Below are 27,978 nucleotides of genomic sequence, written 5' to 3'. Positions count from 1 at the left end.
TTTGTAACATTTCCTATTTATAAAAAAGGACATGGAAGCCTCATTACAAAAGAGATGTTTATTAATATAAAACCATACCGCACAGTTTCCAGGGATTGCATAGGAATGTGTAGCAGTATAAAAAAAAAAGAAAAAGAAAAAAAAAGAATTGGTCCTGAGGAAGTAGTGTTTATTTACAGGTGTGGGTGTAAATCTGCCTCACACAGGTTATGAGCTCTATCAAATACAGAACTGTCATGCCAGTGCGTGCGACACCACCAAGGTACAGGCACATGGGACAGACATGCTGCAGAGGTTGCAGCAGAGTTGATGCTAAATAAGGAAACAAAATTACAGAGTAGGAGAGCTACAAAAAATAAAATCCAGGAGAAAGGAGAAGTTGACAATATGAAAACAAACAATCTGTGCAGGGTTTGGAATAAAATGAAAGACGCTAGTGCATACTGATGTTAAAGAAAAAAAAGACTATATAACACAGTAGAGAACAAAGCAAGTACTTAATAATGGCAGTGTGGTACTAAGGATGAGCAGAGTGCACATTAAATGTAGACCCAAAGAGAACTTGACACAGAACAGAGAAAAACTACAAATAAAAAGGTAGCAGCTGGGGTGACTTAGTGGCTGAGAGAAGACTCGTGTGCCTCATGGAGTTCAATGTGTATTTGCAGTAAACAGCCAATAGACCTGCGGATATCATACAAGTCCCAAGAAATATTGGCTGAATTATGTGACTTGCACTTCATTGAAAAATGTATCAACTACCCTTGCCAGATCACTTCAGTTGAGTCACAATGGCTTGTTCATGGCTCAAAGTCCACTAACAATATTTACAGTGGTAGGTTTTAAGTTGGGCTGATGCAACAGCACTCAGCCTGCCATGCAGCTGCCAGCACACACAAGATGAATGCATGGACGGTGGTGGTCTCCAACACAGCAGAGAGACTAAATGCAGGCCCATCACAGTGTTTGGTCTGTAGGTAATAAGGATCCCAAAACAAGTAATGCTCCTAGCACACTGACTTTGGCACAGTATGCAACAGAACTTTGGCTTACACAAAGGCCAACACCATGGGATAAGGAGAAGAGGTACAGAGAGGTGTGGTCCATTGTCACTGTATAGGTGCAGTGTCTCAAAGGGATGTTTCCCGAGATTCAACTACCATCGGCTTAAAGGACAGGATCTCTGTGAATGTATGACCTGGTGGAGAGATGGACAGATAGTAGGCATGAGTGAAGAATGACAATTACAGAATTCAACAATGAAGGCCAATGACATGCTTAGCAAGCAGATTTTGAATACACTTCTGTGGGGAGGAAAAAAGATCTAAACTTTTAATCTGTTGCTTACGTTTCCACTGTTCCACAGAAAGGTCCCTGTTGTCAAAAGAGTGATCATATGGCTCCCCCTCAGTTTCCTCGTCTGGCTCCCGGTATTGCTCAAAGTAAGGATGGGCCAAGGCTTCTGCTGCAGTAATTCGCCGATCAGCATCCAAGACTAGCATTTTCTCCATCAGGTTGACAGCTAATCTCAAAAGAAATATAAAATTAAGCAGAAGTTAAAGTGAAAACCTGCCTCCAACATCATCTGAAAAGCCTGGAGAATCACTAACGGAGGAGATGTTCATCCAGCTGATGGTCATCCACCACAAATAACACATTCATCTGGCCGTCAATTCCTCATTGACTTGTTACAAATTCAGATAAAACTATGTCCAGCTGTTTGGGTTAAACAGCTCGACAATGACACACATCTGTTTTGTTTACCGATTTTTTTTTTTTTTTTTAAGCTTTGTAAAACCTACTGCAGTTTTGATTTAGCAATACCTGTATGAAGATGGGTGAGGCTTTGCACCTAGGGCAGCTAGTTTTACTTATTTCTGCACTTCAGTTTTCATCAAATATCTGCCTGCTTAAACACAAAGTATATGGAGTACTGCACTTTGTACTGACTGAATATATATATCTATATAACAAAAAAACAAAAAAAAAAGTATACAAATGAGCAAAATACTGAAGTATCAAAAAGTAGGTCAACCTACATATAAATAACACTTGGTGATGAGGGACGGCACAGCGGTGCAGTAGCACTGCTGCCTCTCAGGAAGGAGACAAGGGTTTGCGTCCTGGGTCCTTCCTGCTTGAAGTTTGCAGGTTTTCCCCATGTCTGAGTGGGTTTCCTCTGGGTGCTTTGGTTTCCTCCCACTGTCCAAAGACATGCAGGTTAGATGAACTGGCGATCCTAAATTGGCCTGTGTGTGGTTGGGTTGTGGGCTTGCGTGTATGTGTTCTCCCTGCGATGGACTGCCACCCTGTCCAGGGTTTGTTCCAGCCTTATGCCCTTTGCTAGCTGGGAGACACTGCAGCTGACGCCTGCTACTAAACGGGTTAGAAAACAACTGACTGACTTGAAGAGAAGTACTCACCCCTTTCCCATTTTTGCAAAAACATTATCTTCATAGGAGACTGCTTTAATATCCATGTACAGTGTTAATTAGGGATAGGAATCACCAGGGATCTCACATCATAAAACAATATAGTATTTAACCATTTTTAAAAAAAACAAAACTGAATCCCAATACAGTACTTGACGTTTTTAAGACTTTAAATAGGTATAAATTTAACCTCAAAAAAATAAATGTGCCTGTGTAGTGTCTCTATAAAATTCTGTGGGCAGATGCTTCCTAATCATGGCTGTACAGCACTGCCAAACTAAAAAAATGAGGTGATCTCATTTAGAACAGCCATCAGACATACTGTATCTAAAGCATGCTACAACCACATGAACCTGCTGCAGTGACTGATTTCATACCTTTACATATTTTTGAAAGAGTAAAAACAAGAGGATTTTTTGTTTTAAAAACAAACTATTTTTTTACTTGGAAGATTCAGAATGCTACTGTTAGCAATATGCTGAGCCACAGTAAAAGTAAATGATAGAATACCATGTGCTATCAAACCACTCCACCAAATATACCAATCAGCCACAACATTAAACCCACCTGCCTAATATTGTGTAGGTCCCCCTTGTGCCACCAAAACAAGCTCTGACCCATCAAGGTATGAACTCCACAAGACCTCTGAAGGTGTCCTCTGGTATCTGGCACCAACATATTAGTAACATTGGGACCTCCATGGATTGGGCTTGTTTTTTCCAGCATATCCCACGGATGCCCAAATTCTGAGATTTTGGGAATCTGTGGATGAATTCTACACCTTAAACACTTTGCCATGTTAATTAAACCATTCCAGAACAATTTTTACAGGGTAGCAGTGTGTATTATCCTGATGAAAGAGGCCAATCCCTTCAGGCAATACCATTTCATGAAAAGATGAGTATACATGGCCTGCTACAATCTTAAGATAGCTGGTACATGTCAAAGTAACATCCACATGAATAGTAAGATCCCAGCAGAGAATTGCCCACAGCATCACATTGCCTCTGCTGGCTTGCCTTCTTCCCATAGTGCATCCTGCTGCCATCTCTTCCCCCAGGTAAATGACTCGATCACATGGCCGTTCCCATGATCTAAAAGAAAACATGACTCAGACTTGGCCACCTTCTTCCATTGCTCCATGGTGCAGTTCAGACAGTCACATGGCCATTTTAGGCACTTTCAGCAGTTGAGAGGTCCACATGGGCACTTTGACCTGTTTGTGGCTACACAGCCTCATACACAGCAAGCTGAGATGCACTTCATGTTCTGTCACTTCTGTAGCAGAATAACTTAATGCTGGCCATAAGAAGATCTTCTGTGGAATCGGACCAGAAGTGCAAGCCGTTGCTCCCCATGAACATCAATGAGCCTTGGGCGCCAATGACCTCGTCATCGATTCACAGATTTTCCTTCTTTGGACCACTTAGTAGGTACTGACCATTGCATACTGGGAACACTTGACGAGATCTGCCACTCTGAAGATACTTTGACCCAGTCAACTAGCCTTCACAATCTGGCCCTTGTCAAAGACACATGGATCCTTAACATTTGCTCATTTTTCCTGCTTCCAACAAATCATTTTCAAAAACAGACTGATCACTATCTGCATAATACAGCCCTTGACATGAGCCATTGTACTGGGAGAATTAATGTTATTCACTTCACCTGTCAGTGGTTTTAATCTTGTGGCTGATTGGTGTAAGTAAATAATTCAGGGTTGTTCTGTATAACAGCATTCATGGAATGAGGCAATGCGATCAGCCAGCTAGCTATTTTACACATTTCTAGTGGCTGAGTTGCTGTTGTGTTGTGTAAGTGATTAAGGGTTGTTGTATTTATATTATATATATATATATATAAAAAAAACACACTTGGTGTACTACTATGTATTGTTTTTTTTTTTTTTCTCAAATCAAAATCATGACTTAAAAAAATAAATAAATAATCACAAAATGAAAAAAACATAAAATGATGGTTTTTAACTCGCTGGAACCTCTCTTTCTAGTTTTCTTTATGTAAAATTCCCATCATACAGTGTTTAACTATGTATTCCTGTGATAGCTGGGAACCTTAAGGTCATTTGGTGCTGCTCGAGTGCAACTTGTGGATATTCTTCTAAGTACTTATTAAAGTTCAGACTGCTCAACGTATTCTCTACTGTCCAAATGAAATAAAATAAATAACTGCTCTCTGTCATGAATTTAGACCACCCTGGCTCACTAGTGAAAGCTCAGCTTAAGAAATGGATTTGAAGTAATCAGATATTAAAGCAAACAAAATTTACAATCAAGACCATCATTTTTAATTCATTGAGTTTTACAGTTAAGTAATAGGCTGTGCATGGGGAAAAAGAATTTTAAAAACACAGTAACAAAGTTCCATTTTTTGTGTGCTGCAGTTAAAAATGAACTTCTGTACCAAAGATAATAGTATGCCTGGAACGTTTCATACATATAAGAAAATGAATATTTGCTTATGGCTAATTTTATCATGCAACTAAATGTGTATCTCAATTTAAAAATATACGTCATAGGTTATTAAAAGAGAAAGAGAAGTATTACACCACCCCAGAATGGAATGTGTGTTCTAGGACAAAAGGCATTAAGGGGTGGAATTTAACATACAAACAACTGGGAGTCCCTACCAACTGTTAGAACCTATTAAATATAAATGCAACAAGATTTAAATAGTAGACATCTTGAAGACAGAGTGGAAGGTCCGAAGGTGTATCATCGCAACTGAATAATTAAGACTATTACCGTTTTTCCTTTATTTAACTGCATTATAAAAGCTAATAGTAAAAGGAGGTAACAAGTTAAACACTATATTAGGCATTATATTCATTTAATATTTTATTGTTGTCTGTATTTCCTTTTGTACTTTAAAGGAACACTCCACCCAAACATTATTTTATATTACATAACCCATGTAGTTTTTATATTACATAACCCATGTAGTTTTTATATTACATAACCCATGTAGTACATAGTGGTGACCAAAAAAAAAAAAAAAAAAAAAATGAATCTGATGCTTTTGTGGAGAAAGTGCCTAACAAAGATTCTATTAGAACCAATGCTGGACAACAGTAAATAGAAACAAAATTCCATGCTGAAACAAAAACGCAGACCAAACTTATGTCACAAAATGCAGGTGTCCTTTCATCCATCTATATATTCAAAAATGTACACAATGCATTCACTTTTTGCTAATTATTATTAATACTTACTTCCAGAAAACTCAGTATGCAATATAAGGAGGAGAGGTACCAACCCATAACACTGTGCTTTTGAAATGATCAGTCTCAATCCCAACCCAACACAGAGTTCACTGGTCAAAGATTTCAGACTTTTTCATATTGTTTGCGGTTGTCCAGCGTTGGTCACTATTGTGTCCCATTCTTTTAGAGTCCTTGTTATGTACTTATTCCACAAAAGGATGAGATTAAAAAAATTGTTCTCTTAAACCATTACAAACTACATGGGTTAATCAAAAAAAAATCTCATTTCAGGTAGAGTACTCCTTTAATAAATAATATTAAATCTTTTAATATTTAGTCTAGAGCACAGGTCACTAATAGGCGGACCACAGTCCAGGTCTACAGACATATTACTGAATTTTATTTAGTTTTGCCAGAGATATTTTTACCGGCGACTCTTTTCTGACAGTGTTTCTACACCGGTACTCAGTGAAAGAGACCTCCTACGTGTCTCCTATTGGCCAGTGCTTGTTGCCTTAGTGGGTTCGAGTTGGTTGGGTTTAAGCATGAAGACTGAGATTGGTCAAGGTGAAGGCAGGAATGTCAGCCAATCACAGGCAGAGCCGGGCGGGCCTTCACTGAATAGAGGTGTGGAAAACCTGCATTCCACGTGAAAACAGCTGGTACTCTTGTGGCAGCATCAGGGAGAGAAAAATATAAAGGAGTGAGAAGACAAGAGAGAAAGAAAAGTGGCGAAATTGTGAGTCAATGTGCCATGGCTTTTGCTAAACGGCGGAAGGTTGACACCAAAAACTGGGCTTTTAATTCGGAATAGACCGAGGCGTTTATGTTCATACTTCCCGTAGTAAGCTCAAAACCACTGTGTCTCATCTACTCTGAGATGGTGGCAGTGGTTAAAAGTGGGAATGTAAAATGCCACTATGAAACTAAGTACAAAGTTACATTTGAGAAGTTTCCCCACTAAATTCGCCAGTTAGGCTACAGAAAATAAGCGATCTTAAAGCCGACTAAGATTGGTCAACGAGGATTTTAACATATTCATTTACTGGCCAACAGCTAGCTAACAAGTCTTCCCTCAGAGTTGCGTGGATTTTGGGTTGTTACAAACAACCATTCAGTAATGACAATCTTCCCACATGCATGAGGATAGCACGGACACCATTCCAGCCCAGATTTTAAATCCTGGCAGACTAAACAAGAGCTCACTTCTCTCACTGAACTAGAGAAACTAGGCAGTGTGATATGGGGGAAAAGAGAAAGGAAGATACATTCAGTTATTTAAAGATGTTCAGATTTACTGTGAAACTGGTTAAGCCCGTTCAGTTGTGCACATATTAAAAACTCATTTTATTTTTTTATGAGGCCAAGTCTTTTTTTTTGTTGAAATGTTATAAATATTAAGTACTTTCATAATAATGTTTTAATTTTCAGTTGAATGTAAAATTTACCTTGCTTTTACTTTTGTTATTTTTTCTTACTAGGGGGCTTCGCTCAGCAACCTCCCCCCCAGCCTGCGCTATGTGCCAGCCACTCCATGTCTCTGCCGCTCGCGTTGGTGAAAGTGAAATCCACATACAACAAATCTTAATTCTCGTGGATACGTCTCTTCATTGGGAAGAAACACTACTTCTCCCTGATGGCAACACGAATCAGATGATCTACAAGTCTCCGACTTAAAGTTTAAAGCCAACCAATATATTCAATCTCTTTTCACTGTTCCGTTATTTCATCGAGTAATAATTTCCATTTGTTTGCGCTAATGCGATCTTTACTATCATTTTTTTGAGACTTTTGAATTTTAGTACTTTTATTATCTCTATACTGCTCTGCATGTGTATCACACCAACGTTTTTTGAATTCTTTACAATGTTCTACTTTGTCATCTATGCTTTGTCTTTTATTTCCAGCCCTGGGCGTGGTTAAATCTCTTGGCACAAAGTCTCATCTTGCAGGACATGAAAGTACCTTTCTGAAAAAGTCACGTCTCGTCCCAGGATTTTTTTTATTATAACAGAGATTTTTAATTTTATTTATTATTGTATGTAGTCTTCCAGAGTTGCACTGAAAATAAATATTGTTGAAATGGCATTGAATTATAGTTTTATTTGTTTGATTTCAGTCATTGACTTCACACAGTGCAGATGTTGATACAATGGCAATGCTACTTCTATTTATATATATTTATTATGTATTACAGTCATGTATATACATGTTTTTGTATATACATGTTTATTTCCTTTATGTGCATTGGAACAACACAAAAAACAGAAAAAAAGCCAAATCTGACATCATCTCACACAGAACTCCAAAAATGGGCCGGACAAAATTATTGGCACCCTTTCAAAATTGTGGGTAAATTGTTTTATTTCAAGCATATGATGCTCGTTTGAACTCGCCTGTGGCAAGAAACAGGTGATGGCAATATAGCACTCACACCTGAAGCCAGTTAAAATGGAGAAAAGTTGACTCAACCTTTCTGTTGTGTGTCTGAGTGTGCCACACTAAGCATGGAGAACAGAAAGAGGAGCAGAGAATTGTCAGAGGACTTGAGAACAAAAATTGTGGAAAAATATCAACAATCTCAAGGCTACAAGTCCATCTCCAGAGATCTTCATGTTCCTTTGTCCACTGTGCGCAACATAATCAAGAAGTTCACAACACATGGCACTGTAGCTAATCTCCCTGGACATGGACGGAAGAGAAAAATTGATTAAAGACTGCAACGAAGGATAGTCCGAATGGTGGATAAACAACCCCAATCAACTTCAAAACATATTCAAGCTGTTCTGCAGACTCAGGGTGCAACAGTGTCAGCTCGAACTATCCGTCGACATCTGAACGAAATGAAACGCTATGGCAGGAGAGCCAGGAGGACCCCACTGCTGACACAGAAACATAAAAAAGCCAGACTGGAGTTTGCCAAAATGTACTTGAGGAAGCCGAAATCCTTCTGGGCGAATGTCTTGTGGACAGATGAGACCAAGGTAGACCTTTTTGGTAAAGCTCATCATTCTACGGTTTACAGAAAACGGAATGAGGCCTACGAAGAAAAGAACACCATACCTACAGTCAAACATGGTGGAGGTTCTAAGATGTTTTGGGGATGGTTTGCTGCCTCTGGCACTGGATGCCTTGACTGTGTGCAAGGCATTATGAAATCTGAAGACTACCAAAAGATATTGGGGTGCAATGTAGGGCCCAGTGTCAGAAAGCTGGGTCTGCGTCAGAGGCCATGGGTGTTCCAGCAGGACAATGACTCCAAACATACCTCTAAAAGCACTCAGAAATGGTTGAAGACAAAGCGCTGGAAAGTTCTGAAGTGGCCAGCAATGAGTCCGGATCTAAATCCGATTGAACACTTATGGAGAGATCTCAAAATTGCTGTTGGGAGAAGGCACCCTTCAAATCTGAGAAACCTTGAGCAGTTTGCAAAAGAAGAGTGGTCGGAAATTCCAGTTGAGAGGTGTAACAAGCTTGTTGATGGTTATAGGAAGCGCTTGATTTCAGTTATTTTTTCCAAAGGGCGTGCAACCAAATATTAAGTACAGGGTGCCAATAATTTTGTCCAGCCCGGTTTTTGAGTTTTGTGTGAAATTATGTCAGATTTGGCTTTTTTCTCTGTTTTTTTGTGTTGTTCCAATGCACATAAAAGGAAATAAACGTGTATACCAAAACATTTGAAATTGCAACAATTTTCTGGGAGAAATGGTGCATTTTCAAGGAAAATTCCAGGGGTGCCAATAATTTCGGCCATGACTGTATGTATATATATATATATATATATATATATATATATATATAAACTAATACATAAACTAAATTATAATGCAACTTAAACGTGATGGTGCTGCAGACCTTTACATGAGGAAATTTTCTCTATTTGGACCTCCTTAAATCATAATTGACTACCCCTGGTCTAGAGTCTTGTATTTTTCTGGTCTCACGGGTTAAGGCTATTACCCGGAGGGTTTCATTGAAGGGTTAGGCAGCTATGAGATACAGGGGGCTTAAAGCCTACGATAGAGGAACCAAATCGCTTAAAGCCATATCACCGGGTGTTAGGCCCAGAGGTCTGAATCTAAAGAGCACCAAAGGACAGCTCTACCCAGATAGCCTGGGAAACAGACAGAACACCAAAGGCTCTAGACATACAGTATGACATGCTTTTTTTAGAATATAGATGCATTGCAGTGCCATTTTTGTTCACATTTAAAATATTTTTAAATTAACAATATTTTCAACTTTGGCAGAAAAGACACTTTTGCATTTATTTTTTTGGCAGAAATTTTTAATCCACATTAAATGTCAATATCTATGATAAATAGTGGTGAAACGGATGAATAAACTATAAATCACAATATCATGTAAGCTTCAGGTATTTGAGAGAACACCCAGTCAAGAGCTGGGGGAACTCCAAAAATTGCATGAGTGTCAGAATTCCTAATATCATTGTGGTTTGCTATTAAAAACAACCACGATCACCAGTAACAAAATCAATTGGCTGATTTTTACAGTTGACTAGCCCTGTACTTTAAAAGCAGTTGTATCCGAAAGAAGAAGCTCTTCAATTGTTGACTAACAAAGCTCACCTTGAGGATTGGCTTTGGCAAATAAAGCCTGCAAGTCTTTCTTCTGCACTCTGGGTAAACTCTTGATGTAGTTCTTGGCCTGAAACAGAATCAAAAATATTACAGCACGCTTGCCAAGAAGGTAAAACGGACATTTTTATGAATTATCAGCTAAAAAAATGATACTGTTCCAATGCAACTATGATGCCTCACAAGCAGGGAAACAAGAATAAACAAAAAATGACAACATCCATGTTTGATATAATCATGCAAAATAGGAAAAATGCCCAAAAGTTAAAAGTGCTTACTTTAAAATTTTTATTTATTTTTTAAACATACTCTCTCTGTGGACATCAACCAAAAATTAGATATTTATCATCTATCTAAGAAAGATCTTAAGAAAGATCCAAGTAACACTAAGAACTGTACAGCATGCAAAATTTGTTAAGGTTAAAAATGCACTGCTCCAAGTACAACGAAGTAAATGTAACATAAACTACATCAATTTTAATAGCAACAAAAAAGTAATATTGTTCACCACAAAATACATTTTCATGTTTGTTCAAATGATTGAAAGTAAAACTGGAACCCAGGACCACAGCTCTAATGTTGCCAAGATAGGCTACAACTTCTAAAAACCATTATGCTAAAAAAAGCACATTTTGAGAATAGGGCAAAATGAAACAGAGACGAACAACTGGAATATAGCAAACTAAAGAATGGGTATAGTTTCCCCAGTGATCAATGAGTATCTGTGTAACAATGCATAATGTGAGCAGCCAGCACCAACACAGCCAACGCATAAAAGAGTCAAAACAGTACCAGTCAATAACACAAAATTTTCATAGTGTACTTTTAATGAACGTCCAACCTTCAAAAATACTGATATTGTCTCTTTAATAATATTTGTTACAATTTAGAGAAAAAAAATCTTCAGATCAAAATGCTACTTTGTAAAAGATGTTCTTAATGGTAACAGATTGGGCTATCGTGCCAGACCACTATTGTCATAGCATGCCTTTAAAGTCAACAAATTGAAAGCGAAAGGTTAGTAGATGAGACGAAATGGAAATACCACAGGCAAAAGATTCTTTGTTACTCATATCAGGCAGTACAGTACCTATGACTGTAGAACCATTTTTTTTTTTTTTTTTTTTTTAATTCCTCCTTTAAGATTATAAAGATATGCATCAAGAACACATTCAAAACCATTTTCATCCTCAAAGATGGTTAGACAGAATAGCATTCTTCCAAAACTAAGTTTAAAATGAATGTTCACATTGTTTTTCCTTTTTATTATTTATATAAAAAATTTTTTAGATATTCTCTGTTCTAATTTTATAAATATTTAGATCAAGTAACCCGTTATCAGGAATTGGTACTTGTTACTTAAGCTCTCCTAACAAACCCAGCCACGGGGGATACACAAACCAGTGTGTTTCTCCGTGCCGGTCCCAAGCCCAGATAAATGGGGAGGGTTACGTCAGGAAGGGCATCCGGTATAAAATTTTGCCAAATCAATATGCAGACAACAATACAAATTTCCACACCGGATCGGTCGAGCCCCGGGTTTAACAACGACCGCCACCAGTACTGTTAGTCAACAGGGTGCTGGTGGAAATTGGGCTACAGTGTAGCTGGAGAAGAAGAAGGAGAAGAAGAGGAATGTAAAGAGTGGAACGGAGGGTAGGAACTTTGAATGTTGGCAGTATGACTGGTAAAGGGAGAAAGTTAGCAGATATGATGGAGAGAAGGAAGGTTGATATATTGTGCGTGCAAGAGACTAAATGGAAGGGGAGAAAGGCCAGGTGGATCGGAGGTGGATTCAAATTGTTCTATCATGGTGTGGATAGGAGGAGAAATGGAGTAGGGGGTTATTCTGAAGGAACAGTATGTCAAGAGTGTTCTAGAGGTGAAAAGAGTGTCAGGCAGAGTAATAATTATGAAGTTGGAAATTGGAGGTATGATGATGATGAATGTTGTTAGTGCATCTGCCCCGCAAGTTGGGTGTGCAATGGATGAGAAAGAAGATTTTTGAAAAGAGTTGGATGAAGTGATGAACAGTGTACTCAAGGGACAGAAAGTGGTGATTGGAGTGGATTTCAATGGACATGTTGGCGAATGGAACAGAGGAGATGAGGAGGTGATGGGTAGGTATGGTGTTAAGGAGAGGAATGAAGAAGGTCAGAGGATAGTGGATTTTGCCAAAAGGATGGACATGGCTGTGGTGAATACGTATTTTAAGTAGAGGGAGGAACATAGGGTGACGTACAAGAATGGAGGAAGATGCACACAGCTGGATTAATCTGAAGGAGACTGAAGACTGCAAAGCAGTGGCAGAGGAAAGTGTAGTTAAGCAGCATAGGATGGTGGTCTGTAGGATGACATTAGAGATCAAGAAGTGGAAGAGAGTGAGGGCAGAGGCAAGGATCAAATGGTGGAAGTTGAAAAAGGAAGACCTCAAGGCTGAGTTTAGGGAGAAGGTGAGACAGGCACGGAGTGGTAGTGAAGAATTACCAGACAGTTGGGAAACTACAGCAGATGTAGTAAGGGTGACAGCAAGAAGGGTGCTTGGTGTGACATCTGGACAGAGGAAGGAGGAAAAGGAAACCTGGTGGTGGAATGGGGAAGTACAGGAGAGTATATAGAGGAAGAGGATGGCAAAGAAGAAGTGGGATAGTCGGAGAGATGCAAAAAGTAGACAAGAGTACAAGGTGAAGAAAGCTAAAGAAAAAGCGTATGATGAGTTGTATGAGAGGTTGCACACTAAGGAGGGAGAAAAGGACCTGTACCGATTGCTAGACTAGATTGCTGTCTAGATGGCTAGACAGAGGGACCGAGCCGGGAAAGATGTACAGCAGGTTACGGTAATTAAGGATAAAGATGGAAACAATCTCACAAGAAAGGAGAGTATGTTGAGCAGATGGAAAGAGTACTTTGAGAGGCTTATGAATGAAGAGAGAGAGAGAGAGAATAGGTTGGATGATGTGGAGATCGTGAATCAGGAAGTGCAACAGATTAGGAGGAAGTAAGGACAGGTATGAAGAGGATGAAGAATGGAAAAGCCGTTGGTACAGATGACATACCTGTGGAAGCATGGAAGTGTTTATGAGAGATGGAAGTGGAGTTTTTAACCAGTTTGTTTAATGGAATCTTGGAAAGTGAGAGGATGCCTGAGGAGTGTAGAAGAGTGTACTGGTGCCGATATTTAAGAATAAGGGAGATGTGCAGGACTATAGTAACTACAGGGGATAAAAGTGATTAGCCACAGCATGAAGTTATGGGAAAGAGTAGTGGAAGCTAGGTTAAGAAGTGAGGTGATGATTAGTGAGCAGCAGTATGGTTTCATGCCAAGAAAGAACACCACAGATGCAATGTTTGTTATGAGGGTGTTGATGGAGAAGTGAAGGAGTTGCATTGCTTCTTTGTGGACCTGTAGAAAGCATATGACAGGGTGCCTCAAGAGGAGTTGTGGTATTGTATGAGGAAGTTGGGAGTGGCAGAGAAGTATGTAAGAGTTGTACAGGATATGTACGAGGGAAGTGGGACTGTGGTGAAGTCTGTGGTAGGACTGACGGATGCATTCAGGGTGGGATTACATCAGGGATCGGCTCTGAGCCCTTTCTTATTTGCAATGGTGATGGACAGGTTGACAGGCGAGATTAGACAGGAGTCCCCGTGGACTATGATGTTTGCCGATGACATTGTGATCTTCAGTGATAGTAGGGAGCAGGTTGAGGAGACCCTGGAGAGGTGGAGATATGCTCTAGAGAGGAGAGGAATGAAGGTCAGTAGGAACAAGACAGAATGCATGTGTGTAAATGAGAGGGAGGTCAGTGGAATGGTGAGGATGCAAGGAGTAGAGCTGGTGAAGGTGGATGAGTTTAAATACTTGGGATCAACAGTACAGAGTAATGGAGATTGTGAAAAAGAGGTGAAAAAGAGAGTGCAGGCAGGGTGGAATGGGTGGAGAAGAATGTCAAGAGCGATTTGTGACAGACGGATATCAGCAAGAGGGAAAGGGAAGGTCTACAGGACGGTAGTGAGACCAGCTATGTTATATGGGTTGGAGATAATGGCACAGACCAGAAAGCAGGAGACAGAGCTGGAGGTGGCTTTATGGATGTGGCGAGAGAGGACATGCAGGTGATGGGTGTAACAGAACAAGATGCAGAGGACAGAAAGATATGGAAGAAGATGATCCGCTGTGGCAACCCCTAACGGGAGCAGCCGAAAGAAGAAGACGACGACTTAAGCTCTCCTAACTAGCACTGTAAACCCTTTCCGTACCTAGTAAAGCAGAGCAGGAAGCACAGACAAAAGAAATGTCCCATGTTTACTTGCTTCAATTATAAGGTTTTTAAGGAGCCAAAATTAAGTGTCGATTTCAGATATTTTTGTTCATGTGTTTTGCCAAAACAGTCCTTCACTTAAAGCTGAGCTTGGTCAGAAAATAAAGGAGTGATACTTACATCCTGGCTTTGCAGCTTGTGGATAAAGTCCTGAGTTGGTGTACCAGTAATTTTCATTATTTCAGTCAGCTGGTCTAGATCTGCATTTGGTATGAAAGGTCATAAATAACACAGAACAAACCCGAGACCAACTATGTTACCCAGTGGTTTTGCCAATGTCAGTGTTCCTTAATTTCCAAGAGGGAACAATCATTGTTGTTCTGTCCCACATTATTTTAGAACTTTATGCATCACATGCCACACAACTCATTATCTTGGAAAAATGTTTTTCAATGCCTACTAAGTCTAGTGACTTAGTGATGGGCTCGAAATGAGGTGGCTACTAGTATCCTGCTTTGAACGACTGGCTGTACTATTCAAATATTGCTATCACCAAAAAAAAAAAATTTTCTTTGACTGACTCACATGCAAAATTAGATTTTTTACATTTCAAGATTCAGAAGCAAAATTCTTATCCTGTACTCTTTAACCAAACTTTTTATTGCCACTATCTTTATCAGAATCAGTAGCTGCCTACTTAAGAAGAAAACGTAGTCCACCAATCGATTTGTCTTGCAAAACACCTTTCACAGAACTCAATGCATTTCACCCTCATAGAGAAAATGACCAGACATTAAGGAAAACTATATGTAGAGGGAAGCTCTCCACTTGCCTTGTGCCTTGCCAGAACATTATATTTTTTTTCCCCAGGAGTCACTGCCTCAGATGTTAAATTTATAAAACCATGTAGATGTTAATTTGCCAGAAAAAGATTCTAGTTAGAATGTGATCTAGTTATTACAGAATATCAACTTCAGAGCAAACACTCAAGCCAATGCACCACTAGTTCCCACACTTGTTCCAGTCTATATGAAAGGATACGGTCATTCCCCTTGAAAAGAGGTCTTCCAGAGATCATCTCTGCCATAATGCATCCCACTGACCAAATGTCCACTGAAAGGAGAATTTTGATCTTTTATCACACCTGTCCCAGACTCTACCAAGCACTGATCAGCCTTAATTGTCCTTCTGCTCACCTGTCTGTGTGTAGTGCATCCAGTTCAGAATGACCTCTGGGGCCCTGTACCAACGAGTCACCACATACCCAGTCATCTCGCTGTCTGCCTGCCGTGCCAACCCAAAGTCCAGGATCTGCAAAAAGCCATTAAATAGGAAAGGAAATGGTGCCATGTATAAATGCATACATGCATTCACTTTTCCATAAACACAATGACAAAAGAAAAAAAACGAAAAAAAAAAAAACACCAACACACCTTGAGCTCACAGTCCTCATTGACAGCCAGGTTTCCAGGTTTGAGGTCCTAATAGAAATAATGAATACTGTTAAATATTATTGCTGTTCTTAATAACCCTTACAAGTTGATTACACACACTGAATCTCATTGTAAAGAAAATCAGCAGCCACCACAGGCTGTCAAAAAACATGCATGAAGACAAATGTCTTACAAGGAGGAATAGTTTACTTGCATCATTAAAAAAACATAATGAAACACACAGCTTGATGTCACTATCTCTCAGCAAGAATGTACAGAGACAATGTAGAAGTCAAAGCACATGCAATCCCACATATAAAATGACATGCTTTGCACACAAAGACATATCAGATGGTAAATGTAATCTTACCCTGTGAATGATTCCTGAAGAATGTATGTACTGGGGAGAGAGAGTAACAAATTGAAGATCATCATGAGTGAGAAGCTCAATCCCAGTTCAAAAATAAATTTTATAAGTACTCGCACCTTGAGCCCCTTCAGAATTTGGTACACAAGGAACTGGATGCGGTCTTCTGTGAGGCGTTCCATTTTCATAATCTTTCCTAAATCTGTTCCCATGAATGGCATCACAAGGTAGCTGTATGGAGGACAATAAGCAGATGGGCAAAATAAAAGCGCGTCAGCTAGGATTTAAGCCATACACAGCACTGCAAGAAAGAGCTGTCCTAGTGCTTCATTGCCTAATATCCAAGTTGCAAGGTTTCTCAAGAAGTCAGACTCACAAGTCCTGGAACTTGTCCAACGAGGCATCCGGAGTGAACACATCTAGAAGACCAATGACCTGCGGAAAAAACAAAAAGGTGATGAACAGCTGTCTCCTTCATCACGAATATACCTCAGCCACTGCCTGGTGAATTTCAGGTTATGTCCATTTTATCCCCTCATAGAATAATAAGGCATGCTCACATTCTCATGTCGCATGTGCTTGAGAAGACGCAGCTCTCTGTAGGCTCGCTTGGCAAACAGCTCTGATTGGAAGGGACGGTACAACTTCTTTATAGCAACTTTTGCCCCAGTCCGCTTATCGATGGCAGAACTGGAAAACAGTCAAAAGTTAAAGCACAAAAGGGGTTAGTAGAATGGGACCATATGGAAAGGCAAGGAAGGCATACACAAAAATTGTACGAGTAAGAGTCACACATCTCAATAATTCAAACACATGATCTACTAATAAACATTTAAAAAACAAATGGGGCATCAGACACAGTGCAGAAGGAGTAAGAAATCCACTTCTTACGTATGACTTCTAATAAGAATAGTGTGAATTAGGAAAGCCCAGTGTATGAAAAAACTCTCAGATTAACACATTACTGTAGAAGCAGCAGCATTATTTCCAAAAGCTGTCTTATATTTTAGCCCCGCAGACTGGATAATTAGACACATTAAACTCCTCCTGCCCTTTGAAGACATGTCCACAATTTTGTCTTGTAGCAAAATTAAGTGGTGCAAACTGAAGTAGCATCCATCTATGAAGTAGATGTTGGAAACACAGATTTGGCCCTTGGGGTGTTTGTGGTTGATCAATGAAAGTTTGCCAACTTGTTTAATTACACTGATTTTAGGCTATACATAGATAGATGCCTCTTGAATATTATGCAAGAGCAAATACTATACTGTGTGCATTGTACATTGTTTTAACCCAGACAAAACTTTATTTGCAGATACAGTGCATCCGGAAAGTATTCACAGCGCATCACTTTTTCCACATTTTGTTATGTTACAGCCTTATTCCAAAATGGATTAAATTCATTTTTTTCCTCAGAATTCTACACACAACACCCCATAATGACAACGTGAAAAAAGATTACTTGGTTTTTGCAAATTTATTAAAAATAAAAAAAACTGAGAAAGCACATGTACAGAAGTATTCAAAGCCTTTGCCGTGAAGCTCGAAATTGAGCTCAGGTGCATCCTGTTTCCCCTGATCATCCTTGAGATGTTTCTACAGCTTAATTGGAGTCCACCTGTGGTAAATTCAGTTGACTGGACATGATTTGGAAAAGCACACACCTGTCTATATAAGGTCCCACAGCTGACAGTTCATGTCAGAGCACAAACCAAGCATGAAGTCAAAGGAATTGTCTGTAGACCTCTGAGACACGATTGTCTCGAGGCACATATCTGGGGAAGGTTACAGAATAATTTCTGCTGCTTTGAAGCTCCCAATGAGCACAGTGGCCTCCATCATCTGTAAGTGGAAGAAGTTTGAAACCACCAGGACTCTTCCTAGAGCTGGCCGGCTATCTAAACTGAGCGATTGGGGGAGAAGGGCCTTAGTCGGGGAGGTGACCAAGAACCCGATGGTCACTCTGTCAGAGCTCCAGAGGTCCTCTGTGGAGAAAGAAGAACCTTCCAGACGGACAACTATCTCTGCAGCAATCCACCAATCAGGCCTGTATGGTAGAGTGGCCAGACGGAAGCCACTCCTTAGTAAAAGGCACATGGCAGTCTACCTGGAGTTTGCCGAAAGGCACCTGAAGGACTCTCAGACCATGAGAAAGAAAATTTTCTGGTTTGATGAGACAAAGATTGAACTATTTGGTGTGAATGCCAGGCGTCACGTTTGGAGGAAACCTGGCACCATCCCTACAGTGAAGCGTGGTGGTGGCAGCATCATGCTGTGGGGATGTTTTTCAGCGACAGGAACTGGGAGACTAGTCAGGATAAAGGGAAAGATGACTGCAGCAATGTACAGAGGCATCCTGGATGAAAACCTGCTCCAAAGCGCTCTTGACCTCAGACTGGGGTGACGGTTCATCTTTCAGCAGGACAACGACCCTAAGCACACAGCCAAGATATCAAAGGAGTGGCTTCAGGACAACTCTGTGACTGTCCTTGAGTGGCCCAGCCAGAGCCCAGACTTGAATCCGACTGAACATCTCTGGAGAGATCTTAAAATGCTGTGCACCGACGCTTCCCATCCAACCTGGTGGAGCTTGAGAGGTGCTGCAAAGAGGAATGGGCGAAACTGGCCAAGGATAGGTGTGCCAAGCTTGTGGCATCATATTCAACAAGACTTGAGGCTGTAATTGCTGCCAAAGGTGCATCGACAAAGTATTGAGCAAAGGCTGTGAATACTTATATACATGTGATTTCTCAGTTTTTTTTATTTTTAATAAATTTGCAAAAACCTCAGGTAAACTTTTTTCACGTTGTCATTATGGGGTGTTGTGTGCAGAATTCTGAGGAAAAAAAATGAATTTAATCCATTTTGGAATAAGGCTGTAACATAACAAAAGGTGGAAAAAGTGTTGCGTTGTGAATACTTTCTGGATGCACTGTATGTAAATGAGCTACTATATATATAAAAGAAGTTTTTTTTTTTAGTTTAATTGGCAAATAGCTCCATTTTTAAAGGCTTGGTGTGCACACAAGATGAGGCAAATGGGCTTTATCGTATGCTGAAATTATGAAATTCTTATTACTGGTATTCTGTTTGCTCCTTAACCAACAACATTTCTACTATACATACTTAATATAGTGCTCAATTCTTTGTCATATTACAAATTAAGATTTCACCTTCTCACTCCAAAGTAAAGTAAACACTTATGAGAGCTGTTTTGGGCTAAATGCATATTTTAAAAAAACATGCATGAAGACAAAAAATGCTAGTTTACAAAAGAAATTTCTATCAAATCATCCAGTCAGTTCTCCATGTTTTTAAAAATTAGATATGCTCACTGAATGCAGGCCTGGGATCAGCCAGAATTCCCTGTTGCAGCAGCAAGACTCCCATTCCATCACTTGTCTAAACTTGTTCCAGACATTTCAAAAATAATTCATGATGGTGCTTGTTAGCCAGAGGCACGGTAGGGTGGGGAGAAAAAGAGAAACTAATACAGAGATTTCTCACTGGAGGTGCAGGTATAAGCTTTCTTTAACTACATAGTGTGTCCTAGCAGCTAAGGTCCTGGAATGTTAACTACGAAGTACATTCTAGTTTAGCCCCCATTGAACTGGCCACTGTTCTAGTTATGGAGCGGTTAAAAATGGGATGGGCAAGTTGTGTTGAACAAATTCATCACATAAATAAATGAACTCAGAAGTGACTAGGGTAGCCTGTCTGGCATAAAAGTTGAGGGTGAGACATGGATGCACATTCTCTCATGGTCTCAATTCACAATATCACGTTAAACCACCTGTTTATAGGAAATAAAAAACTTCATTTTTTTTTTTTAGATGTTTAGAATTAAACAGCATGGGATTATATGAAAGCACTTTGCAAATTGTGTTCTCATTTTAAACACAAACAACTCTCTCAAATAAACATTCGCAAACAAAACCTCTTTTCTGGGTTCATTAAAAAAAAAAAATGACCCAATCATGCATACGATTTTCTTTTCCTGAAAATAACTGGAAACCACACAGCACCTATATGGTGCAAACGGATATTATTCATTTTATATTTGACAACTCACCCGAGGCTTTCATTTCAGCCATAGTTCTGCACCACACAACAGCTTGCATCTTGCACTGCACTCTGAACCACCCCCAACCACAACCCCCTCTAAACATCTAACAAGCTGAGAGGATGACATTTTCTTTGTAGTGTATTTGGCGTGAAACACAAACTAAAAAAAGTCAGGCAGATGATGAGCATAGCATTTCCTTTAGCAGAGCAGCTCTTGGTCCTGCAAAGACATTACACCTTATTGGTAAGAGCAGAAGTGCACAAGCAAGAGAAACTGAGTCAGTCAGATGCTTTGTCTTTTTCTTTCAAAGACAGGGAGAATCTGATCAATGATCCCCAACACACTAAACAAGCACTAAAAAGAAAGGTTCATTTTTAAGACCCGCTAAACAACTGCAGCCACAGAACAAGATATCTGAAATGCAGTCTGAAGCAGAGGGAATACTGGACCAAGGACACCCCCCATTACCAAAATCCAGGTGTTTAGAAAATGGAGCCTGTACAAACTAGAAACAAACATAAAACAGTAAAGAGGCTTGTAAGAAACAATACTTTCTATCTAGTATAAAGGTCACTACAATGTACATTACCCTAGTTGTATTACTGTACAAACAAAGTAGTAATTAATGCACGTGTGCTGAGCCAATCTTTAGTCATAACATTTCAGAACAGCCACTGTAGAAAATAAAGTATAATTCTTCTGTAGAGCTACTGCCACGGACATATACAAACAGGACAACTGGAAAACACAATAATTATGCAAACGAGAAAAAGACTTCATTTCCAAACCTGCTTATTGTAATTTATGGTTGTTGTTAAAGGCTACCTCGCCAGCTCTGAGCACAAGGTAGGAACACCAACACTGTGGGACAATTTAGAGTCAATCAACCTAACATCTTTAGGATATTAGAGAAAACCCACAGCATCCAGAAATAAAAACCTCCGAAACTTAACATGACTGTCATATCGATTCAATCCCACAACTCTGGATTTGGGAGGTAGTAGAACCTGTGCCACTACTCCAGCCCCACAAACTTTACCCAAAACCAACAAATCATATCCTGCACTGCCAATACGTGTAAATTTCTTATCCAGTACAGACAGAGCCTTGGATGTGGCTTTGGAAAACTGTAACGGCTGCTGGTTTTCACTACAACAAATCGCTTAATCAGTGGTTGGTTTGTGACTTTATTTGAACTCCAGTTTTAGTTATTTTTTCCCCATTTACTATTCTGTACATTTCTTGGGGGTATTTCAAACGCCCCTGTAAGCATGTGCTTTCCTTCCCACAAAGAGGACAAAATGTAGCATCTTCATGAATTTTAGTGCAGTACAAATCTTGCATACCATCTAAACTGCGTCTTAAAAATGTATAGAGGATAAATGTGGGATAGCTACAGTAAATGGCATATCTATAGCTAAAGTACTGGTAACCATTAATTGACTTGGATGTGCACTGCAAGGTGGACCTGTACAATATTAGCAGAAAAGCAATGTTGTGCTGAATAGTTGCATTAATGGGATTTACTATTAGGTTATATGCATCATTCTACCCTACAGCAATCCAACTGGCTCAGCAGCAACCCTTTTTTTTTTTTTTAAAAACCTGAAAACCTTACTTACTCCACTTGTTATCTATACAGAACACAACATATTTTCTCCCCTGAGGAAAAAAAGTGGCAAGGAACAAAATAATTTTCAGCATTGTTCCCCCCCCCCCCCCCCCCCCCCCCCCATTAACATAACAAGGAAACACAGAAAACAGTTTTCGAAATTTAAACTTTTTCCACTTTGGACTGGACACATTTTATTAAGTGTTAAAACTTTTGTTTCATTTTTCTTCAAATTCCCCATTAGACACAATGTTCAAAGAAGCTAAAATAAAATTGTAAATAAACATTCTCACAACAATACAATAAAAATGCTAAAATTATCCCTTAATTTTTTTTTTTTTTTTTTTACACTTTCATATTAAACTACACAGCAATGTGTTTGGAAGATGCCTTCTAAAGCCATTGTTTGTGTGAAATTATACAACAGTTAATAAAAACAAGTGCTAGACAACAAAGTAACAATCCAATAATAATGGGAGTATTGTTCACTGTTAATTAGACCAGCCTCTACATTTACAGGGCAGAAAGAGACCATTGAAGCAGAGGCTTTGGTAAAAAGTAGGGCTCCAACTGAAAATTTGGTTACAATTAAAGTTGCGAAGCCTTTTAGAACGAAGACAAGACTACATGGCCTAGCAGGGCTACTCAGCTACCTCCTAGATAGCCGCAGTGGCTGCAGGTTTTTGCTTGAACCCATTTCTTAATTAAAACCCTTTAATTTACTACTAAAACAATATGTTTTTTGGGGGGCTAAACTTTAATTAACTCACTTGTTACGATTCAGAACATGTAACTGCCAACTTTAAACAACTGCATTTAGGTTTTAATAGTTGCTGGCTTTCTTAACCAGCTATCAGTTTATAATGAGGTGCAAATGACAATAGTACCACCAGCTCTCCAGCTGCCAAGCTTCCATTTAAACCTGTGTACTTCAATCATGAAGTATGTGTTAATAAAATGTTTTGACATAAATAATAAGAGACCGCACGTATGGATAATCCATATTACTAAACGAGAATGGTAAACTGGATATGGACGCAGGGACCTGCCTGTGGACGCAAAAGACATAGTGCGCAAGTGCCACACAACCCCCCACCCCCCACACCAGAGCAAAACGGGAGAGACTACGAACCGTCAGAGTAGGAAACAAAGTAAAACGTCATAAAGATGTTAAAGAACAGGCACAAACACATGGAGAGCAGGTTACAGAGCAAAGCCCCCCTCCCCAGAGTAAAACGAGAGAGACTACGAACCATCTGACATGCCGCAAGCAGGATAAACTGAGGTCAGAAATAAAACACAGAGTAGAAAACAAAGTAAAACTTTATAAAGGGATTAAAGAACAGGGACGAACACATGGAGAGCGGGTTACAGATGATGAAAACTGGAATGCAACAGCTTCAAAAAAACCTAGCCACGAAACACATGCACACCAAGATACAGAATATAAAGGCAGAAACAACGACAGTTAAACGTCCACACCACACAGCGGAGGCGGACCTGGAAGGTGCAGGCGCCTACATCGTGCGTCAGAAGACGCGGTAAAGTACAAAAGGCAAAGGCGCCTACACAGCATGGTAAAAACCGACATAATACGGAAGGCGCAGGCGTCGCCGCCATATTGTGAGTGGCACTAATGCGTGGTAAAGGCGCAGGAGGAGACATAGTAAAACAAGAGGAGTCAACGCCCCGCCCCAGAGTGAAACGGGACACACTACGGAGTCCACAAAGGTTCATTCATCAAAACCGAGATGGTACAGACACGCGTCTGAAACTGCTGAAGCAAAACTGGCAGGCACTGCTCCAAAAAGAAAGAGCTCGACTAAACGAGATACGAAGTGAAACAGGAAACACTACAGAGTCCGCAGTGCTCCACAATGCACCACATAATAGTTCGGAAAGAGCTTCGTAGTGACAGTGGGGAGACCCAGAGTGACACGGTCGAACGCTCCGTATTAAACAAACATACGTCATCCTCACACGTCCAAACTATACACCATAGGTGAATCACATTACAGTGATGCATTATTAACAGTACGATAAACATCACAGTATCGCAAACAAATGAAAATTATTACTCGAAAAAGGGAAAATATATTCACCACGGACCAGGTGTCATTGAAACGAAAGCAGAATAAAGCCAGATCACAAATGAAAGACAGAGTAGAAAGCAAAGTAAAACGTCATAGACAGGTTAAACGAGGGGGCCAAACACATGGACAGCAGGTTACAGATAATGAAGACTGGAATTCATACGCTTCAAAAACAAAAGCTCGACTGACCGAGATACAAACTGAAACGGGAAACACTACGGAGTCTGCAGTAGTCCACAATGCACCGCATAATAGTACGGATGGAGCTCCGTATTAACAGTGGGGGGCCCCCAGAGTGACACGGGCGAACGCTCCGTATTAAACGTGCGTCATCCTCACACGTGGCTGCCCAGCGGGCATGGGTTCAAAACGCCGGGGGTAGGCGAGCGAAGCGAGCAGGGGGGCGGAGCCCCCTTGTGTTCTTAGAAAATGAAAAATCTACAACATGATAAATAATTTTGCTTAAAGAATGAAAGCACTAACAAGCCATATAATTGAATTTAAAAAAGTGTAATTATCTGCTAGGCCTTGCTATTAATTATGAAAGCGTGCACCCATCGCAGCCCTCCAGGATGATAACTGAGGACCCCTGACCTAGAACATTGCTCTCCAATTTAGCCCCTGAAAGGCTGTAATGGCCTTCACTCTAGATAAGTATTTAGCCTAGAGCAGCATTAGATAACTGCTACTACTACTACTACTACTTAGGTCACATTATGCAACATTTACAGCGATTAAGTTGTAGCCTTCTTTCACATAATCTTAGTAAGTCAGACACAGTCTGGACTGTGCTCCTGTGAAGCAGGTTTGATTTTGTCTTTAGCCATAAGGGAGAGAGCTCTGTATGCATGAGAGCTGAAAACCAAATGAATGCTCATCTGGATGTACAATGCATTTAATGCAGTGATGAGGAATAAGGAACTCATCAGACATTTCTAGTATTAACTTTTTTCTGAGAACAACACACACATACAAAAATTTTGATCTTTTTGGTTATTTTGGCAATAAATGTCAATGGTTGGGTAGTCAAGGAAAAAAAACAGAAATTTAGGTTATGTAATCTTAAAAATCAAACAAACTCCATTCCTTTCCCTACTACTTAAAAAAGTGGCTGCATTGAAATCCTGCAGTCAAATGAGACTGAGACTACTGAAGCACAGAGACCACTAAATAAGCCCAGTACATGAACATATACAAAAATTGTCTGAATAAGTGAACAGATTACCCAAATGGGAAAAATTCACACTAATACTGCTCCTTCACTTGCCTTTTTTGCATGGAGAGAAAAAAAGACTGGGGTCTATTTGTGGACTAGTTTGATCACCACTTGGTCTATTTTATGGAAAAGTATAAGTAATTTGCTGAAGAAAAACAAAAACATCTTTTAATGTAGAGGAGTCTAATCTTCACAATGGCCGGGTCTCCACACATATTCCGCACTTAAGCTGCCCCTCCCACCCCGTTGAACGACTGGCGGCGGCCTCTGGACATAACTTGGAATTTTCCGTCTCTCAATTAGCATAAAGTGACGCTCCGTTTCCACGCAAAGGTTACGAAATGGGACTCCAGAAACGCAAACCCCCGAATCAGAGTCCTCCTGTTGTTCGACTGCAGGTGGATACTGCTGGGCTTGACACCCGTAAGGTGATAATGCCAGCAAATTAACAGAACTGCAATCAGGTTCGCTTCACTTTAAGCGTTGTTTCACCACAGCTTTTATTCAAGCGGATCTATACACAGTCTTTTTTTTTTTTTCAAAAGACATTTTTCAATCGCAAGAAATCTTAAAACGGCGAGTAGGAGGGGTGCAGAGTTACTCGTAGCTTCTCGCGCCGTAAACGCAGGAATATTAAATTTTAAAAGAAAACGGCGGACGATCTGTTCACGCATATAACAAGGCAGGCCGTCCCTCCGTCAATCGTCCAACGGTGTCCATTCCCTAGACTGCGTGTGTCCGCACCCTCTGGCCAAAGAGGCCTCTCATCACCTCCCAACTTCGCCTTAGCTTCCTCAGGTGTTGCCTTCGTGGTGCCTCCACCCAAGGCTTCACGAGGCCTGTCCTCCGCTTTTCGAGCCGACTTCCCCAAGGCCTCTTTGCCCGCGTCTCAGCCCAGCCCCTATCGCTCAAGTCTGCCTTCATCGTCTCCCTTTTTTCCTACGCGCACTCTCCGCTCCAACACAGCGAACTATCCCTTACCATACGGCTCCGTATGCCCCGGAGCCTACGGATTTGAGGTCGTAGTACCGCTCCGGAACCTCCCACACAGTCTTGTTGATCTCCTGCCGGTAGAAGCCAGACCTCCGAGATGCCATGGTACTGCGCTCAGCCCGCTGCTCGCCAGTCCACCTGAGAGAAGACGACGCGGCAGAGGAGGAGGCGGCGGCAACCAGCGTGACTCCTCTCGGGAGAAACCTGCCCTCGCTCACTCCGCCCCGCGCCTCGAGCACCTGGCAGCGCTGGCCAGTTTATGACCAGGAGCACTGGATGGGACCGAGTCTGCGAAGCGGCTGTTGAGGATTGCTCCATTCTTGAGAGACTTCTGCTTTTAAACTCCAACACTCTCGTGGAAATAACGAGATTCAACGCAGTTTGGTGCTCATAGCTAAGTAAATGGAACCCATGACATGCCGTTAGTTCAGATTAAGACTAAAAACGTCTGCGCAATATTATGTCTGGCAGTATCAGAACATTTGATTTTTATGGCAATCGAATCGCGGCTTCCTTACATTTGATATTTGTTTGATCGACTACAGCGACGAAGAGCGCTGCACTACACGTTAACTGACACAGAACATGGCGATATACAGTGTATGACTGGTGTGCGTTGTGTAGACTGGATGCTGCCTTGATTTATTTTCCTCTGCTTTTAAACTACATCACTCTCGTGGAAAAACGAGATTCAACACACTTTGACTTTTTCGACCGTTATTCCGCGTTTTAGCAAATGCCTCAGTTGTGGAGAAAAGTTTGGATAATGTGTGGCCTTAAAAGGGCACCGATATTCTGTGTTTAGGCTATGCAGCCAATCTAACTCTCAGGCCAGAATTGGTTCTTATTATGCAAGTAATCCTGGCATAGGCTTCATCTCCACGTGTTTGGGATCCACTTTCCTTGTTTTATTACCAGAGTTAAATCAAATACTACAGTTTTGCAGTATTAAGGTGCCTTTCTAGTGTGACTGTGCAAATCAGTCAACTGTGAGGAGAAGCTAGTGCCACAATATAATCAAATACAGTATGAGGTTTTTTTTTTCCATGGCTATTGTGAACATAGGTCTATGGTGAAAAAAAAAAAAGTTGTTTATCTGGTTTTGTCAATGAAACATTTAAGATGAGAAACACCGGAAATATCCCCATGCTTTATGCAGAAATCACAGTATGATTTGACCCCCTGAATTTCTGAATGTCATCCTGTGTTATTCCAAGATTAATGGTGGTACTTATAGGAGGTTGCCTGTCTTTGTGGATCCTCAAAATGGCCTGGAATTGACTTTTTGTTTTGAATTTTGTAACATTTTGCATGCAATAATCTCAAAAGCATTACGAGCAAGCACTTCGTTATTCTACCAGATACAATTGGAATTAATTCATTTCGATGCCTGGCTGCATTTCAGCCAGAATGTATACAAGGAATGTGCGGTCTCCATCCTGGTAGATCTGCTTCAAATTACGGGTGAAAACTTGCAGTGGAGTAGAGAAGTCTCACAGTTCACGTTTGGACAGGCATTCATCCGAGGCATACAGGAAGTACTTTCTCTATCTTGCACTAGGCTCTTCAGCCATTATTCTGGACTAGAGTGAATCCATACTGAAATACATACAGTACATACCAGTTTTCTTCTGCTACTTCTAGTCTGGTTGAGGTTTAATTTGCATGGAATCTACTGTAATTATT

The 27,978-nt window shown here is 40.4% G+C and overlaps 1 protein-coding gene across 1 annotated transcript; it reads right to left on the bottom strand.

Moving 5' to 3' along the window:
* Positions 1 to 43: 43 nt before the first annotated feature.
* On the bottom strand, positions 44 to 26,701 carry LOC114656052 (mitogen-activated protein kinase 12-like). Its single transcript, XM_028807451.2, has 12 exons — positions 26,281 to 26,701; positions 16,873 to 17,002; positions 16,689 to 16,747; positions 16,432 to 16,543; positions 16,316 to 16,345; positions 15,946 to 15,993; positions 15,709 to 15,823; positions 15,554 to 15,625; positions 14,693 to 14,772; positions 10,242 to 10,320; positions 1,349 to 1,522; positions 44 to 1,198 (listed from the first exon to the last, which is right to left on the bottom strand). Exons 1-12 carry the CDS (start codon positions 26,394 to 26,396, stop codon positions 1,131 to 1,133), a joined length of 1,083 nt encoding a protein of 360 aa, XP_028663284.1. The 5' UTR covers positions 26,397 to 26,701; the 3' UTR covers positions 44 to 1,130.
* Between the last annotated feature and the right edge of the window lie 1,277 nt (positions 26,702 to 27,978).

This window comes from Erpetoichthys calabaricus, chromosome 1, assembly GCF_900747795.2.
Source record: "Erpetoichthys calabaricus chromosome 1, fErpCal1.3, whole genome shotgun sequence".
Lineage (NCBI taxonomy): Eukaryota > Metazoa > Chordata > Cladistia > Polypteriformes > Polypteridae > Erpetoichthys > Erpetoichthys calabaricus.
Note: the sequence above shows the minus strand (reverse complement) of the source record. Positions and strands in the feature narration are given on the sequence as shown.